At 34.4% G+C, this 17,633-nt stretch overlaps 2 protein-coding genes across 5 annotated transcripts in view; one reads left to right on the forward strand and one right to left on the reverse strand.

Annotated features, from left to right (window-relative positions):
- Positions 1 to 8,205, forward strand: part of LOC110021378 — a 36,443-nt gene extending 28,238 nt beyond the window's left edge. For 3 of the 4 annotated variants that reach the window (XM_020719855.1, XM_020719879.1, XM_020719872.1), the window contains 4 exons: positions 98 to 2,723; positions 6,802 to 6,986; positions 7,058 to 7,117; positions 7,582 to 8,205. In XM_020719855.1, coding sequence (XP_020575514.1) covers positions 98 to 2,723; positions 6,802 to 6,986; positions 7,058 to 7,117; positions 7,582 to 7,934 — 3,224 coding nt within the window. In that variant the 3' untranslated portion in view covers positions 7,935 to 8,205. The remainder of the gene's footprint in view (positions 1 to 97; positions 2,724 to 6,801; positions 6,987 to 7,057; positions 7,118 to 7,581) is intronic. The other variant, XM_020719865.1, reaches the window with a different exon arrangement.
- A 7,843-nt stretch (positions 8,206 to 16,048) lies between these two features.
- Positions 16,049 to 16,902, reverse strand: LOC110020525 (probable BOI-related E3 ubiquitin-protein ligase 3). The gene is made up of 2 exons (XM_020718667.1): positions 16,527 to 16,902; positions 16,049 to 16,432 (listed from the first exon to the last, which is right to left on the reverse strand). Exons 1-2 carry the CDS (start codon positions 16,773 to 16,775, stop codon positions 16,049 to 16,051), a joined length of 633 nt encoding a protein of 210 aa, XP_020574326.1. The 5' UTR covers positions 16,776 to 16,902.
- Positions 16,903 to 17,633: the final 731 nt, after the last annotated feature.

The following is a 17,633-nucleotide window of genomic DNA, read 5'->3' on the forward strand; positions in this document are numbered from 1 at the left end:
TTCTATCTTTACTCTCTTTGTTCATTCCCTTAATGTACGCCAATCAAGTAAGACAATTTTATGCTCCTTATTTTGTTAATTGCTTAATTTTTCGTAGGAATGCAGCATGAAGGTGGTATGCACAGTCCTAGGTATTCAACTTCACTTGTTGGAGAAAGTGGGAGCGATGTGAACTACCTGCTTGCCCAGAAGAGGCTGTTAGAGCAGAGGCAGAATGCCCTACCCAATTCTCTTCCTCTTGTATCGGGGAGAGACTCCTCTCCAATGGCTTCAACTATTGGAATTATCTCAAATTCACCTTCACCTGCTGTTAGTTCTGGGGCATCTCCATTTTCAAATTTTCCTGATGCCCAAGCTCCGATCAACAATTGTCCCCAAAATATGATGGATGCTCATCAAAATCAGCATTTTGGTCCACAATTTGGGTTTGGAGAGCAGCAGAAGCTGCTGCTGCAACCTCATAATTTGCCATATTTGCCTCATTTAGCTAACCAGTCTGCTAGCATAGTGTCTCCTGAACAGTTGCGTTCTTCAGATATAGCACAAGATACTCAAATGCTGAATATGCTTGCACGACAATACTCACAGTCCCAGGCTCCTATGCAATCTCAAGTTTCTGTGCCATCACAACTCTCTTTGTTTAATGAATGTCTGGTACTCAAACAGCAGTTGCAGCAACAGCAACAGCAGCTCCTACTCCAGCAACAGCATCTTTTGCTTTCTCAACTCCTTGCTGGACATCAATGTAGTCCTCATTTTGGCGAGCCTCCACAGAAATTGGATTCGTCTGTTTCAGTTGGAGATGTTTCAATTGACAATTTTCTGATAAGCCAGAGACAGGAGGCCCAGACTAATGAGAATATACTAGCAGATAATCTTCATGATGAACGTGATTCTACTATTCAGAAAGTAAATTTGCTGTATAGCAATAATACAAATAATCCATCCTGTTCTGGACCCTTATTATTGCAGTTACCGCATCAAATATTTGATATTGCTTTACCTTCCAAAAAACATGAAAGCATTCAAGATGTTGGTGATCATCATGCATCTAATTTATCTGTCGCATTTGGGCAAGTTGCGACTTCACTAATCTCTGATGCATTGGAGAAGCCTGTGGAAGCTTTTGATTCTTCAGACGATGCTCTTTACCTAAATTGTCATGCAAAAGAACCCAAGCTATCAATGCCTCAGCCCAGTGAAGTTATTCCATCAGAATGTTCTGTATTGTCACAGGAAGCTTCAAGTACTTCTGGTTTTGGATCCCCTATCGTCAATCAAATTTGTGCTATAAAAATTTCCTCAGAGGATGATTTTATTGAGCAACATCGAACTGATTTTTCTGCAGCGAAAGATTCAAAAAATGTAGAAACATGTCAAACAAAGAAAAGCACAGAAAGAAAAGCACGAAAAAAGAAAAACTCAAAGACACAGTTGGCTTTGGACCTTCTAAGGGGATTTTCGAACTCAAATCAATTGGAGCAGCTAAAGTCAACGTTTGATATTGAGGATCTAAAGTCTCATGATTTATCTGAGGCTCAGACAGGCAAATTGAAGCAACCTAATGATTTTGTATCTACTGCGGTTGAGGACAGTTCTAACAATTCTTTCATACCTGCGGATTATTTGAAATCTCATCTTCCAGCTTCGGTTACAGATAAAGGAGCCGAAACATCAAATAAGAAAGTTGGGTACATAGATGGTGGCACCTCTGAGTTCTCCAGCCTCCGGGCCTGGAAATCTGCTCCTGGGGTCAAGGTAAAATCACTAAAAGAAATCCAAGCAGAGGAACAGCAAAGGGTTCAAATAGAAAATATGGCATCAGAAATTGAACCCATCTCTACTAGCTGTCAATTATCAGTACCCTGGGCTGGAATTGTAGTTGGTTTGGATCATAATCCTGGTGGAGCTATCGTACAAGTTGATAGAAATGCAGAGCACGTCTTGAGATCTGACAGTAATTTGAGTTCTAAAAGCAGGCTTGGCCATCTTCATGATTTGTTGGCTGAAGAAGTTCTGGCCAAGTCAAGTGTGGGTGATGATAGTATTTTCATAGACAACAAGGAGGAATTTTCGTCAGCTGTTTTTGATGTTAATATTTCTAGAGACCTTAAAGGGCAACTTTTGTCACCGGTTATATCGGCCACTACTTCAGTTGATGCATCAGCTATTCATGATGAAGGTTTTATTGAGACTAAAGACTCCAAAAAGGTTCGAAAAAAGGGGCCGAAGGCTAAAGTTTCCGGAGCTAAGAGCTCTTCACCAGTTAGTTCATTTGATACTTCCTCCTCCTCCTTACCTGTGGAAAGGGAGAAAGATCAGAATCAGACACAAAAGGAGAAGGAAGGGTTACCTGCTCCACCGACTGCTTCTCTAGCTGATTTTATTTCTTGGAAGGGAGAACAATCAAATTCCTCGCAAGCACCAGCGTGGTCTATGGATACGTTCAAACTTCAAAAACCTACTTCTCTGAGGGACATTCAGAAAGAGCAGGAAAATAAATTATATTCGCAGCAGAATATTGCTATGACCACTCCAACAAAAGTGCAATCTAATCTGGGAAACCATGGTTCTGGTTCTTTGCAGGTTGTAGGATCATATCCCTCTAGTGGCTCCTCTCCCATTCATGGCAGCAGCACACTTACATTAAGACAGTTGAAACCTAAAGTAGAAGCTGATCTATTTTGGGATCTTGTCGATCATCCAAAGCAACAAGAAGAACAGTATGTTTTGAACATCAACTTTGTGCACTTTCAGTTTCTTGTTATCGCATAACTTTGTGCATTTTCAGTTTCTTGTTTGGCATTATTTGATAACGGTCTCAAGTTTTTTAAATTTAACCTAAATCCTACCTTGATCTTCAGAAATTACCTGACTATACTAATCAGATATTATTATTTTAAAACTTCAGTTTAGTATTTTCTGTTTACCGAGCACTGATTAAATGAAGCAATTGCAGCTTAAAGGCTGCTTGAAATTCCACTACAATGTAACCTATTTACTTTAGGAGGAGAGCTTGTCTTGGTAGCAAGTTGATGTAGCCTTATTATGTTGTCTTCTTCTATTTCCCTGAGAAATTTTATTGATCCAATTATCGATTCTGGAGACAAATTATGTTTAAATTGAAAAGCGACTGAGGCGATCCACTAGAACGACAAACGGACACTTTCTGAAACATGAATGATCATAAAGGAAAAATATTAATATATATTATATGATGCAAATATGCGAATTATAATCTTTATTATATTTAATGATGTACAAAGAAGGGAAGAACAATGCCTTAGATTAATGAGGTGGATTAATCTATGTAGCTGGAAAGATCAAATACTTGGATTGATGATTTGGAAGCTGCAAAAATGGGAACTTCCGGGGTTGGTGAGTCATTCCAGCAACAATCAATACCAACCTCAAGTTGCTTAGTGGTTCAACCTACTCAACTTGAAGTTTAGAATCATGAAGTTATTGCATGAACATCCTTAGTAAGAAATATTATCCCATTGAAGATTTGAGGGATTGAATTTAAGTTGGATAGTATTATCATCAATCTTTTCTCTTATGAAATTTCAATTGCTTGGCTCAATTATGAAGGACAAGATTCTTTGCAAGTCTAACTTTAGTTTTATTATCATATAATTATTCATTGGATTATTTCTTCAATTTTTGTGGCACTTTACAAAATATATTCCGTGCAAGATAGCTATGAATTCTGCTTTGGCTTTGCTTCTTGTTTCATCTTCTTGTTTCTTCCTTCTCTAGGTGGCTAAGTTTGATTATTCATTTGTAGTGGCACAAGATGTAGTGGTTGATCTTCTATCAGTGATAAAACTTACCTAGTTTGCATCAGGGAACACTTCCACACGCTAATTGGGAGTTTTCAAAGATAGTCTTGTTCTCGGATTTTCTTTAGATATTGAAGTATTTAAAAAATTGCAATCATGTGCGTTTTTGTTGGACTATTTTAATGATTTGTTGGCCATGGAAACTAAGATGCAAATATCTTATCTGGTATGTGCTCAATAAATTAGTTTTCCATATCTTACTTTATCAGCAAGACTTCAATTTTCAGTTCCCATCTTAATATTTGAATACTAAAATTGTCCGTTGGTTTACATCTCATCATCCCACTTTCTTTTAGGAGAGATTAAGGTTATATTTTCGTTGAGATACATTTTTGTTGATCAAGCAATTTTCATGCCAAGGAATTGCCAAGGCTATACCAAATCTTTAATCTTGAAATATTTTTCATTGAATATTCTTAAAGTTGTGACACCATTTTGGGGGTTTTAGAAGGTATTTGAGGATCAAATCTAGCATGAGAGTGGTTGTAGAATAGCAAGAATGGAGAATACGGTTGGACAACAAAGATTGGAAGGAAACTAAGTAGTTAATGTTGCTGTCTCGGAACAAAATAATAGCAAACACCGTTGTTTGATGATACTGGCGAGGTATGAACGCCAAGATTGTTCTAATTCCTGCTTTTGATCAAGATACAACTCACTACTTGAAGGAGAAGAATGCTATAACTCTCTAAATAAGAGAAAGTAGAGAAAATCAAAAGGCTAAAAATGAATAATATTTGAACTGGACGATTCTTTTAAACCAGATGGTTCACCAGTTCTGACCGGTTCATTCACTGTTGTCTGCAGAAATAGTTTTGAGCTTGGACCGAACCGGATGAATGATTGGTTCGCGGTTGAACTCGTCAAACGGGCCGGTCCAGTCTGCTTTCAAAAACCATGCAAAACAACAAAAACTTGTAAAAAATACAATAAACAAACATGTTCTTAAAATAAAAGAAAAAAAATAGTGATCTCAAACAAGCCTTTAGCTTATCCCTAAAAAAAGTGATCTCAAACAAACCCTAAACCCTAAACCCTAAACCCTAAACCCTAAACAATATTCTACAAGGCTTGTTCAGACTTAAGTTGTTTCTGATGTAAATTTTGAAGGAATTCAAATTGCTCTTTTGCTGAACGAAGTAAGGTCGAATGATGAGTCTCAATGGTGATTGTGTTGCCATGCATTTCGTGCTTCCTTAATTTTTACTCATGTGGTTTTCTGTGCGTTTCTGTGCGTCTTTTAATTGTTACTATAATGTTATCTAGTTTTTGGACAATGATTACACCAATGTCTTGTTGTCCATTACTCCATGGATGAATTGAAGTCATAAGCTGCAAGCTAGAGCTTCGAGCACTGTTGGGCACCCTCAATATTTTCTTTCTTCCGTTTAATTTTCCTCTACATGCTTAAGACTCTTTCAGGAATATTATCTAAATTTCTATTTAACTTAGTAGAAACTTGTGCACTCATTTCTCTTTATTTTGATTTTCTTTTGTGTATTCCATTCTATTTCATCAAAAGTGTGCAATTATTACCAATATTAAATTAAATAGTCGAATGTACCATGATGATGCCTTCTTTTTGTTGTGGTTGATGGAGAATGCTTTTTATCTTTAATTTGGTTGAGGTATTATCAACAATGGACTGGTAATGGCCAATTTGTTGTTGTACATGAAAAGTTGCGAAATTCTATATGACATGAGAATTATTAGCCATATTACTTTTTTAGCATTTCATGGTCAAAATTTTGGACTGTATCATCCGGTACTTTTAGTGATCCTATATGCCTCGCTTAAACCAAGGAGACGTTAGCTTCTTTGTTCTAACCTTTTGGTTTTCCCATATTCTGAGGGTCTTCCATTCTAACAGTTCCTGGATAAGGATTTCCCATGATAATATTTTGGGAAACTTGCATACATATCACAATTCTTATGGATTCACATATCTAACACCTGAAGTTTGATATTTACGTTTATAACACCTTGATGCTATAAACCTATGCATGAAAAAGTGCATTTGTCTTTTAAAAAGTTGGTGAAGTGGTATTGAGTGTTATGAATGTAAATATTAAAGTTTAAGACGTGTAAATAGGTAAGCATTGTGTAATATGCATGTAAATGGCCTGTTTTTTCCCCAAATCATTCTCAGTTATTTCAATGTTAATCTATTCATAAATTTTTTTCTCATCCCAAACAACCCCCCCCCCCCCCCCACGTTAACATAGTCTGAAGGCATTCATTTGAACAGATTTAAAAATGAATATGTGGAATGTAATTTTGGTAATAGTAGCTCTTTATGGGCGATCAAATCATTAAAAGATGTGAACGTTTTAGATATCTCGGATCAATTGTTCAAATTGGCGGTAATATAGATAAGGATGTTATTAGTATAAATCAAGTTGGTTGGTTGAAGCGGAGGGATGCATCCGGCTTATTTCTTTCAACCAAGACACTTTTCAACCATTAGGCTAAGGTGACTTGCATTCATAATATTTTTTATTCTCACTGCTCATTGATTTATATCTCGCTACACTTTTACCTTAAGCTTGACAAAAGTTTTTCACAATTTTGATTCGGAGACATTGCAATGCTGCACCAAGCTAAACTGATTAGGAAGATTTACATACATACCCCTTAATTCCTATGTATTTACACATATAACACCTAAATTTCAATTCGTACATGCCACCTTATCAATGCTTGAAAAGGTGTATTTCACTTTTGAAAAGTTAAAATGATGGGCAAATGATGTGATATGAAAGATTTGGGTGGTATTAATATAAGAAGTAAAGTTTAGGTCTCAGATATGTAAATGCATAGGAATCGGGTGGTATATGCATGTAAATTTCCCAAAAATTAAAATTGCCTTTATTTTTACATATTATTTGGTGCCATCTGTGTTTATGATCAATTGCATGTCCAATTGACTTATTGATATCAAAAAAATTCTTGCCAACAGGTCTGATTTTCCATCCCTCAGAAATTCTAACAGCTCCAGTGCAAAAACTCCTGCAAAAACAAATCCAATGACAATTAGCCGGCATAAGTCATACAACAGCAGGCCTTCATTGCACAGTCCTTCTGCTTCTCTTTTGTCAGCTTCTAGAGGCGACAAGAAGGATGATGAAACTATCAATCTTTCAGGTTTCTTTCTACTATAACTTCACTGGCACCAGTCTTAAAACTTTTTAAAATGAACTCCATTTAACTTGCAGAGGCTACGGATTTCAGAGATTGGTGCCATAAAGAACTAGCCAGGCTCACCGGGGCAAATGGTAAGAATAATTTTTGAAAATTTTCAAATGTACCGCACCTTTCCTTTGTATTTACGTATTTAATAAAAACTTTGATTTTTTTTTTTTCATTTATAGCATTCTAACAATGCATGAAAATGTTTATTTTGCTTTTTAGAAGTTAATAATTATGGTATGTTTTATATCATATAAAAGATTAGGGTGTTATAAATGTAAAAATCGAAGTTACATACATAAATGTTACTAAATCTTAAATTTTAATCATATTTACCGATGCATGAAAAGGAGTATTTCATTTTTCAAACATTTATATAGTGGTCTTTTTGATGTGATATGGAAGATTTGGGGTTGTTATAAATGTAAAGCAAAATAGAGTTCAGATGTTAGATATGTAAATACTTAGGAATTGGGTGGTTTGTAGATCAATTCCCCTTCATTAAATTTGTAGTATTAAAGGCTAATTTCTTTCTGCCCCCTTCGATCAGCAGATACTAGTTTCCTGGAATACTGCTCGAAGCAGTCCCCCACAGAAGCTGAAATGCTTCTTAAAGCAAATCTTGGGCCCTTCGATCCCAACCATGAGTTCATAGATAAATTCCTCAGCTACAAGGACTTCTTATCGCCGGAAGTAATCGAATTAGCATTCCGTGCAACCGACGCCCGGCTTACTCCAGTTCATCAAGTAGCAGGTTCTGGTTCCACAGTGGATGCAGAGACCGGCAAGGCGGGGAAGAAGAAAGGAAAGAAAGGGAAGAAAGTGAGCGCGGCGGTGCTCGGTTTTAATGTCTCGAGCAACAATCGAATAATGAAGGGTGAAATTCAGACCGTCGACAATTAGCTGAAAGACATAGCTGAGTTTATGGAGGCATAGTTTGTATATACTTATCTGTAAATGCTCTTAAGAAAAAAAAAATGATTTCGATTACATTTGTTCCTTTATTTTATTTTGTGCTCTGCTTGAAAGATGTGGCGGCTCGAATCAGTGTTTGTTTCAAGAAGCTGATGGATGCCATGTGAGGACTGTGGAGAAGGTTTGTAGGAGAAAAAACGCTTTTGCTAACTTGTCATTGCTTTACCACCTAATCTTATAGAATAGTTCTAATGGCATTTTCTCCCTAATCTTTTTTTTAGGTTGTTATTGTAGTTTTTTTTTTTTACTTTTTGTTTGTACTTGTTTTTGCCTATTTGATTCACATGCTACTCTGTTTGTATTTGTTGTGGAGAAAATATTCCGCTTGGACATGACGGCCAACTAATGGTGGTCACGTTGTCATACATGTTATTGGCTGGCAACGTGGCCACCTATGATTAACCGTGCGAACGTCCACTACTCTGTTTGTATTTGTTGTGGAGAAAATATTTCGTTTGGACATGACGACCAACTAATGGCGGTCGCTTTGCCATACATGTTGTTGGCTGGTAACGTGGCCACCTATGATTAACCGTGCGAACGTCCAGACAGAATATTTTTTAATGACTGGAACATGTGGCTTCTAGAAATGTTGGAAGTTTTATGATTATAATGTCACATTGGCCAAACCCTATATATTTATATATTCAATATCAAATTTTCATCTTTATCTTTGTAACCTTTATTGCTATGATAATGACAATGTATGCATGAAATGGTACGCTTTATTTTATCAAAGGTATTTTAGGACGATCTTAAAGATTTACCGTGTTATTTTAAAATTGTTGTTAAAAGTCTTTGCAGTGGTAACAACTATAGCGGATTAAAATTTGCTGCAATGAAAATAACACAAATTTTTATCTTTGATAGCCTTTATAAAGCGCGGAAATCATTTGTAGCAGTTTTTTTCAAGTAAATATGAAAGTTTCAATCCTAGATATGTAAGTTTATAAGCATTGTGTGGAATTGTGTGGCGTATGTAAATCTCTCTAAACTATCACGGCCTTTGATATTTGAGTGAGAGTTTGAAAAATGAATGAAATGGGGGCTTGATTTGTAAATAATAATGTTTTGGGTGCCCTTAAAATAGAGGTGATTTTTATGTAATATGAATGATTTAAGTGATATAATAGCAAAATGTAAAGTTTAGTGTTAGGCAAATGCATGGCAATTGGGTGGTAAGCATTTAAATGCCTCATTTTTTAAGTATAAAAATGATTTGTTTCCCTTCTAAAATTGCATAATAATGATATTTTTTTATGTAATAATTTGAGTGATATGCATGTAAATATCCAAGTTTAAATGTTAGATATGTAAATACATAAGAATTGTATGCAAAGAAGTGTATGCTATTTATTTAAATACCCCTAATAATAATAAAGAATATAAGGTATTAATAAGGGCCTTTTGACAGAGTGCCAATTTATTGATTTTCCCAAATTTGCTACATTGAAATGGCCTCAATGTTATAATTAAATTATTTTTAATATAATATGGATAGATTTATGAGAAATTGAAATAAATAGATAAGTTTGTAAACGAGTCTATTCTGAGCAGAGCTGTGGCTGTCTCAAAATCGGCTCGAATGAATTTAGTTTGAATCGAATTTGGCTAATGACTTGTTATTTTCGATTCATTGTGTGGTGTATGTAAATCTCTCAAAAATATCACGACCTTTGATATTTGAGTGAGAATATGAAAAATGAATGAAAGAGGGTGCTTGGCTACCCTGTATGTATTCGTCCCATAAAAAATTACACAATAAATCTAGTGATTTTTATGTAATATGAATTATTTAAGTGATATAATAGCAAAATGTAAAGTTTAGTGTTAGGCAAATGCATGGCAATTGGGTGGTAAGCATTTAAATGCCTCATTTTTTAAGTATAAAAATGATTTGTTTCCCTTCTAAAATTGCATAATAATGATATTTTTTTATGTAATAATTTGAGTGATATGCATGTAAATATCCAAGTTTAAATGTTAGATATGTAAATACAAAAGAAGTGTATGCTATTTATTTAAATACCCCTAATAAAAATAAAGAATATAAGGTATTAATAAGGGCCTTTTGACAATGTGCCAATTTATTGATTTTCCCAAATTTGCTACATTGAAATGGCCTCAATGTTATAATTAAATTATTTTTAATATAATATGGATAGATTTATGAGAAATTGAAATAAATAGATAAGTTTGTAAACGAGTCTATTCTGAGCAGAGCTGTGGCTGTCTCAAAATCGGCTCGAATGAATTTAGTTTGAATCGAATTTGGCTAATGACTTGTTATTTTCGATTTTGAGCTGCCAGACTCACTCAAAATTAAGTCAAACTCGATCCGGGGAAACGAGTTGCCTTAAATTTGAGTTATTTGGATCCATTCCTATCTAAATCAGCTTGATATGTCTCAAAATTGAAACCAAGTGGCTCAAACTAAGTTAAACTGGATTGAGTTAATTTGATTTTTTTTTTCCGATTCGAGATCGGCTCATAGCTCATTATATTCAATTCTATTTAGCATAACATATAATTTTTATAAATAAAAAATAATTTGAGCCATCTCGAGCCACTTCGAGCAGGTCTGCGTGTGGCTTGAACTCGGTCAAAAAAAAAAAAAAATCAACCTGATATAGATATAGAAATATGGCATATAATAACTATGTATTTATATCTAATGCCTAAATTTTGACTTTTATATATATAACCCTCAAATCTCTTATATGAGATTAAAAAGCACTAATCTTACTATCTTTTAAAAATTAAAATACTTGTTTATACATCAGCAAAGTATTATAAATACAAAAATTAAAATTGAAGTATTGGTTAGATAACTACATATGAATTATTTGTTATGTATGTAATTATTTGGTATGTATGTAAATTCTTCTTTAAATTTTTCTATAACATGATCCCATCATTGCAATTTTCAAGATGGTGATGGCATGCTCCAATATAACATTAGATAAGACAAATGACTCATTATTTAGATAATGAGACCTATTCCATGAAAAAGACCTAAAATGATGATCAAATGAATAATTCTCATAAATTTTAATTTGATGTGATCATAATATATATATATATATATACTCTCTGTTGTCAGTTGTAAGTCTCTTGGGATTACGAGTTCGAGCCAATTTGAGTGCGGGATCAAATAGTTAAGCACATGAGGATGATCAAGAGCTCGTATAATAGTCTGACAATCATTTATAATATGTATACCATAAAAAAATTATTTTTTTTTCTCAAATGAAAAAAAAAAAATTGTATTTTTGCAACAATGATCTATAATTGGTCATCATGAAAGCTTCCAAACTATCATTATTACCTTTAAGTGCAAGGAACATGATATGTAGATATCTATCAATATCTTCCTCTCAATTAAGTTATAGCATATAGTACCTTTCCACATCTCTCTTTCACTCTAAGTATGGCCCACACCACCATCATAAAAAAAATTAACAAAAATAAAAAAAAATCAGTAAATTGGCCTAAGATTCTTATGTGCTTCCTCATGAACTAACTCTTATGCCCCACAAGAGAACAAGATTGCAAGAAATGAGAAAAATAATAATGAAAACAACTATATCTTAAATAATTTTGTCAGACTTAGTACTATTATGACTTGTCCACCACCTCATTGTCATGATGAGGAAAGATAGATTGGACTTGTGATATATATATATATATATATATATATATATATATAGAGAGAGAGAGAGAGAATGCAAAGTTGTGTTTTTTATGAATATAATTAGGTTAATATCATACTTTCAACATGCTTAAAAAAATTAAATTAATAAGCAATTAAGTTTTTGTACAAATATATAATTTATCATAAGTCAATCAATATTATTATAAAAGTTACAAAATGCATATGTTAAACTAGTATTTTGATTGTTTGAGGTAAGTAATAAAAATGAAATAAAAGAAAGAAGTACAAAGTAATTCAATTAAAAATGTTGTTACCTAATTATTTCATTTAGAAAAAGAATTATGTTTTTCATTTTTATTTTTATTTTTTTGGTCGGTGTAAAATTTTGTTTGAATATTATTAAGGTCCCGTTTGGGGCGGCTTACTTGGTGCAGTGCATTTTGTAAACGCAACAATTCCTGTTTGGGTAAACTGTGTTTTAACAACTTATTAAAAAAACTACATTTTCAAATCACTAAAATCAGCATTTTCAAACCGTTTATGACTAGGTGCGGTAGCAACTTTCAAGCTGTGGTTTCGTTTTTACCAAAAAAAAAAATGTAATAGCCACCACAATTTTTTTAACAATGAATTATTTTTCAGCAACCTATTAATAAAATGCAGCTGCCCAATACAGACCCTAAGAAAACATAATTATGAAAAATATATTTTCCAAATTTCCAATTTTTTTTGCAACACCACATACATCATAAAAATAATTTAGTTTTGATTTGCAAACAAATTTAATTATATATTAATTATAACCAAATCAAACATCTAATATCAAATTACAAATCTAACTACAAATAAAACCCTAATAGAATAAGATATTATGAGTGCTTCAAATTAAAAATCAAGATAAGAAAACCTTGAAAAGTAAAATGGGCCACATGACATTGATATGTGATTTTATGACACACCATCAAGGTAAGGACTCTAAAATAATAATAATAATTATTATTATTATTATTATGGTGACATACCAACAAGGTAAGGACCCTAAAATAATAATAATAATAATTATTATTATTATTATTATTATTATGGTGTCCTTTCCCTTTCTTTAAAATTTAATAAAATAAACTAGCTATGAGAAATTCTAGAAAAATATATTTTTAATTATGAAATGCTTGGCATGATCTCAATAATATAAGTTAGGAAGTGGTTCCATGTTCATTGCTCCAATGCAAAGTCCACAAAAGAAAAGTGAATTACACAAATACCCATGCTGACAACTTTCATTATTTTTTTGATTTGCTTATTAGAAAAATGCATCTTATTCAAGGTGCAATTATTAAAATATCATGGGGAGGAGGGTAATTACTCCTAATTGGTACCAAGTTGATTAATTTACCATATAATCACCATCATTTGAGGCAAGCAACACATGATCATGAGATCCCAAGCATAACCACTATGGTGCATTTTTAATAAATGTCAATGATGTGAAAGGCTTTAGTTTTATGTATGCAAATATGAAAGTTTAGCTGTTAAATACTTGACTACATAAGAATTGTATGGTCTATATGTAAAATGACATAACATTCGTATGTATCTATTTATATAATCTCAAATAGACTCTTTTGTATGACATATACATATATGGATGCATATGCATACCATACATGTAAGATGTATACACAAACATACACATATAAAAAAAGATATATTTATATGCACATAGATACATATACATGTTTATATACATACATACATATACATATGTGTGTATAAATATTATTTTTTTCAAAGATTGGTCAGAGGCTATGATACAAGCCCCCAACCAACCTTAGTTGAGTAACCATTTCATCCCGCACATAGGCAGGCTCAAACTCGTGACCCCAAGCTGCAGATGTCAACCAAAGAGTTGCAACGAGTAGGACTCATGATCTTATTGCTCATCACAATCAAAGCTTCTTATTCATGCTCTATGAGACTCTTCAACTGCCTTCCTTGCAAGCACATCTTTCTTATGCCCATCAACTTTAGGGAAAATGATATGTCTCCATCCTTCAATCTCCACCGTCCATTCCTTCTTGGAGTACAAAACATGCCTAAGAATTTTATCAAGAAGATGAAAGAAACAAAATTAAATATAACAACTCTTTAACTCAACTTCATCTTATCACATCACAAACCATACTTAACAATAAATAATAATAATAATAATAATAATAATATCTCACCAAAATATTATCTTGTCAAAACATCATTATCTAACATGTAAATTACACCCACATTTTTCTATTTACGCATATAACATTTATGTTAATTACATAAAAATTTCATTTCATATTAGTTTATATAAGTAAAATACACAAGTTCATAAATATGTTTTAATGTTGTTTAGGCACTGAGTGGTACATAACTGAATATAAAATCTTAGAGGTTAAATATGTAAATTTATAATAATTTTGTGATATTTTTGTAAATTCTTAAAATATTTATTATTTTATTGTCATATAAAGCAAAATTAGGAAAGACGCCCAACTTAGATAATATTACATCAGGACTCTCAAAGTAGTTTGCGTTAGGAGTCCAATGGTGGGTGTCACGTGTCAAGTGAGCCCCACCGTAATATACCGGCATTAGACAGTTAAGAATGATAGGACTCACTTAACACGTGACGCCTACATCATTAGACTTCGAATGCATCCGAAGTCGTGATAATATTTTTTTAGATACATTGCACTCATCCAACTACTTTCATCGGTTTGAATCAAAACAGTTGGATGTGGGGCCACGAGGCAAATGGTGCGGGCCCCACAATTAGATTAACCCAAAGCTAACGCCTTCCGAGGACAAAGCCCGCCGTGGGGTCCGCTGGGCCCCGCACCATGAGCTGGCAATGTTGTCCCTTGCGGAGAAACAACACGTGGGTCCCACTTTTTTAAAAAAAAAATTAAAAATAAAAAAAAATAAATAGAGCAAGTGGGTCCCACGGTTCCCCCTCGTGGATATCCGCCCGCATAATAGTCCCCAACTTTTAAATGGGAATTGATTGTACGTTTTAAAGCAGTTTTAGTTTGACCGGGAACGGGTCACGTGACCCGCATGCGATGGCCAGTAAACGGAGAGCTCGTGGGCCTAGATATAATGCTCCGTCTGTTAGCCCAGCACATGTGGGCCCAACGGCCTGCTCCCAGGCTTCACGTGGGCGGATCCGCTGCAGGTGATCTGGTGGTATGCTAAATAGCTTTCTTACAAATAAATATATATATTTTTTTTTAATCTGCAGATTTACTTACATAACCCTTTATTCTTATATATTTACATATCTGACATATGAATACCAAAACTTTAGTTTTTACACATATGCCACCTTACATGTACATCCACCTTACATATGCATCAACATGTGCCTTCCACTTCTTAAATGTTTATATAGTGATATTTTTTTATGTTATATGAAGATTTAGATGGTATGAAAGTAAAAAAGTAAAGTTGCCATTTTTAATTTTATGTGCAAGATATTTTTTAATTTAAATAATATATATATTCCATGGTATTATCGACCGCCTCACAAAAGCCCTCGAGACTATTCAACAGAGATCAAGAATGAATGCCGCAACAAAGAGTCTTATAGTCATCGATCAGGCTCTCATCATTGGTGAGCAAACTATCTATCAGACTACAATGATCCACCCTCTGCTCGATAATCCGACGCCGCTCGGTGTTCCTCGCCAATGATAGAGGGTTAGTAACAAGACCATATCACCGACAAAGTCTAACCCACCAAAGTAATCTTGTCTACCTGAAGTCAATCGAGCTCAACCGATTGGCAACGCCGACTAAGCCTAGTAGGTTTGAGTCATCGATTTATAATGTTGCGCCTCGTTAACATCACGGACCTCCAACATCCTCTACGACCACATCTCATAAAGTGTCTCTACTATCCTCTATTCTTATATCGTAATTCAATATTCTTCAATATGTAAATATTAATTACATATTTACACTTTAATTTTAATATTTACTTATGTGAAATGTAAATCTACAATATTACATGACAATATCATTCATATTATTTTCTTATATAAAACACATTTGTTTGATACATCTAACATCTAAACTTTAGTCCTAATAACATGAATTAAAGTCTCATAAATGTACAAAAATTATAATAATTAAGTGGTATGTATGTAAATACTTCGATTAATAATATTATATTTATTTATTTAATTAAAAAATATTCATGATAAAATTACATTAACAGTACCCGTATTAGCGCAACTACAAACGGGACAACACTGTACAATCGGAGCACAGGAAGCACAGAGACACAAATGGCGGCAAGGTAGAATCAGCACAGTCGTCTCCCTCCCCCCACAACTCCGGCAAGCTCTCACTAACCCCGCAGCCGCATCCGGCGACGCCGGCGACGTATCTCTATCATCATTAACCAGCAGGATTCAGCATCATCAGCCGGAGAAGCTTCATCAACTAGCCGTTGCTCCTCTTTAATTCGAATCTGGCTGGTGAGGATCTGCTCGAGATTCGTGCGGAGGAGATTCGCCGTCGCTTCGTTGGTCTGAGCGAGCTCCTTCCAAATCTCATTCTCGACCGAAAGTGTCCTGATTCGTTCCTCCATCGCCCAATTCAGTTTCCTCATCCTCTCAATCTCGTCTTCTTTCGCCTTCAATCGCTTACTGATTCCGTCCTCCATCGCCGCCATTAGCTGCCGGGAGAACCTCCTCCGCCTTTCGGTGATCTCCAGCCTCATTCTCTCTGTCTGTGAGATAAAAAAAAGATGATTTTTATTCTTTTATAGGCGGAAATAAGCAGATCTGTGATATGTTTTGGATTAATGGGGAAAGGGAACTGACGTGATGGAGGAGGAGGCGATCGAGATCGAGCATCTGCTGCTGAAAACAGGGGAAGAGGTCTTCGCCGAGGAAGGAAAGGGGATCCCTTGGGCGCTTTTTGGAGTAGAACGGAAGGCCGCCGGAGATGGTTATGCCGCTCTCCGATGGGGCGGCGAGCGGCGGAGCTAAGCCTGTGTGAGAGTTTCCGAGCATGGCGGGAGGTTTGGAGTCTGGAAACTCTGCAAGTTCTCTGTTTTGAGAACAGATCATGAGGAACAGGTATTTGAAGGTGGAGAAGCAAAAGAGATGGAGCACCGGTCGGCCATGGGAGGGAGGAGAGGGAAAGGTATTGTGGATATTTATAAAAGAAGAGTCATAATGATGTCTAATTAATTCAAGTAATATCTTGTTTTGCACATTTTGGCTGAAAAGTATGTTTTGGGAAGAACATAATTGGAGAAATCCCCTTTTGTCATTTTTTCTGGGGTTAATTCTATGATAAGCAATTGTTTGTGCTAACGGAATTGAAAAATTTACATATCTACCATAAAATTTTATTATACATTTAATATTTACATGAATGTAATATGAACAAAGTTGTATCGATCAAGTCAAAGAGGTCAAATCTTACCGAACCAGGGGATTGGAGAGAAGACAATCGGAAGATGTTATCACAATAAAGTTGACAAAATGGGAGATCTGGTTCGCTTGTGATCTCCAGTTTCTGCACCATCTCAATGACACTCAGAGACCCCATTGGTCATGATCCATTTGCCGACCAATATCGACCAAGTGCAAACCGACCAAACAAATATCAATTGATTAAGGATCTTGCCGACCTGAAGCTAATTAAGACATAGTCGAGTGTGTCAAAGAAGATTCAAACTACAGCTTCAAACATGTAAACATCATGTATATCTTTCTTTAAAATATAAGTAAAATATAATATCATTAAATTATATTCTCTCTCATATAAATAGAATGATCATTTCATGAATAAAACAAGACCACATAACATATTTCTGTTTGTTATTGTTCACTCTTATTTCTGTCTCTCTCTCCTAACTTAGCTCAATTCATTGATTCACAACAAATCATGATTCAATAATATATATATATATATATATA

Source organism: Phalaenopsis equestris, unplaced genomic scaffold, assembly GCF_001263595.1.
Source record: "Phalaenopsis equestris unplaced genomic scaffold, ASM126359v1 Scaffold000002, whole genome shotgun sequence".
NCBI classification, from domain to species: Eukaryota; Viridiplantae; Streptophyta; class Magnoliopsida; order Asparagales; family Orchidaceae; genus Phalaenopsis; species Phalaenopsis equestris.

Coding starts and splice junctions, on each gene's coding strand:
- LOC110020525 (XM_020718667.1), bottom strand. CDS start 16,775: ATGATCTGTTCTCAAAACAGAGAACTTGCAGAGTTTCCAGACTCCAAA. Junction 16,433..16,526: donor ATCGCCTCCTCCTCCATCAC/GTCAGTTCCCTT, acceptor TTTATCTCACAG/ACAGAGAGAATGAGGCTGGA.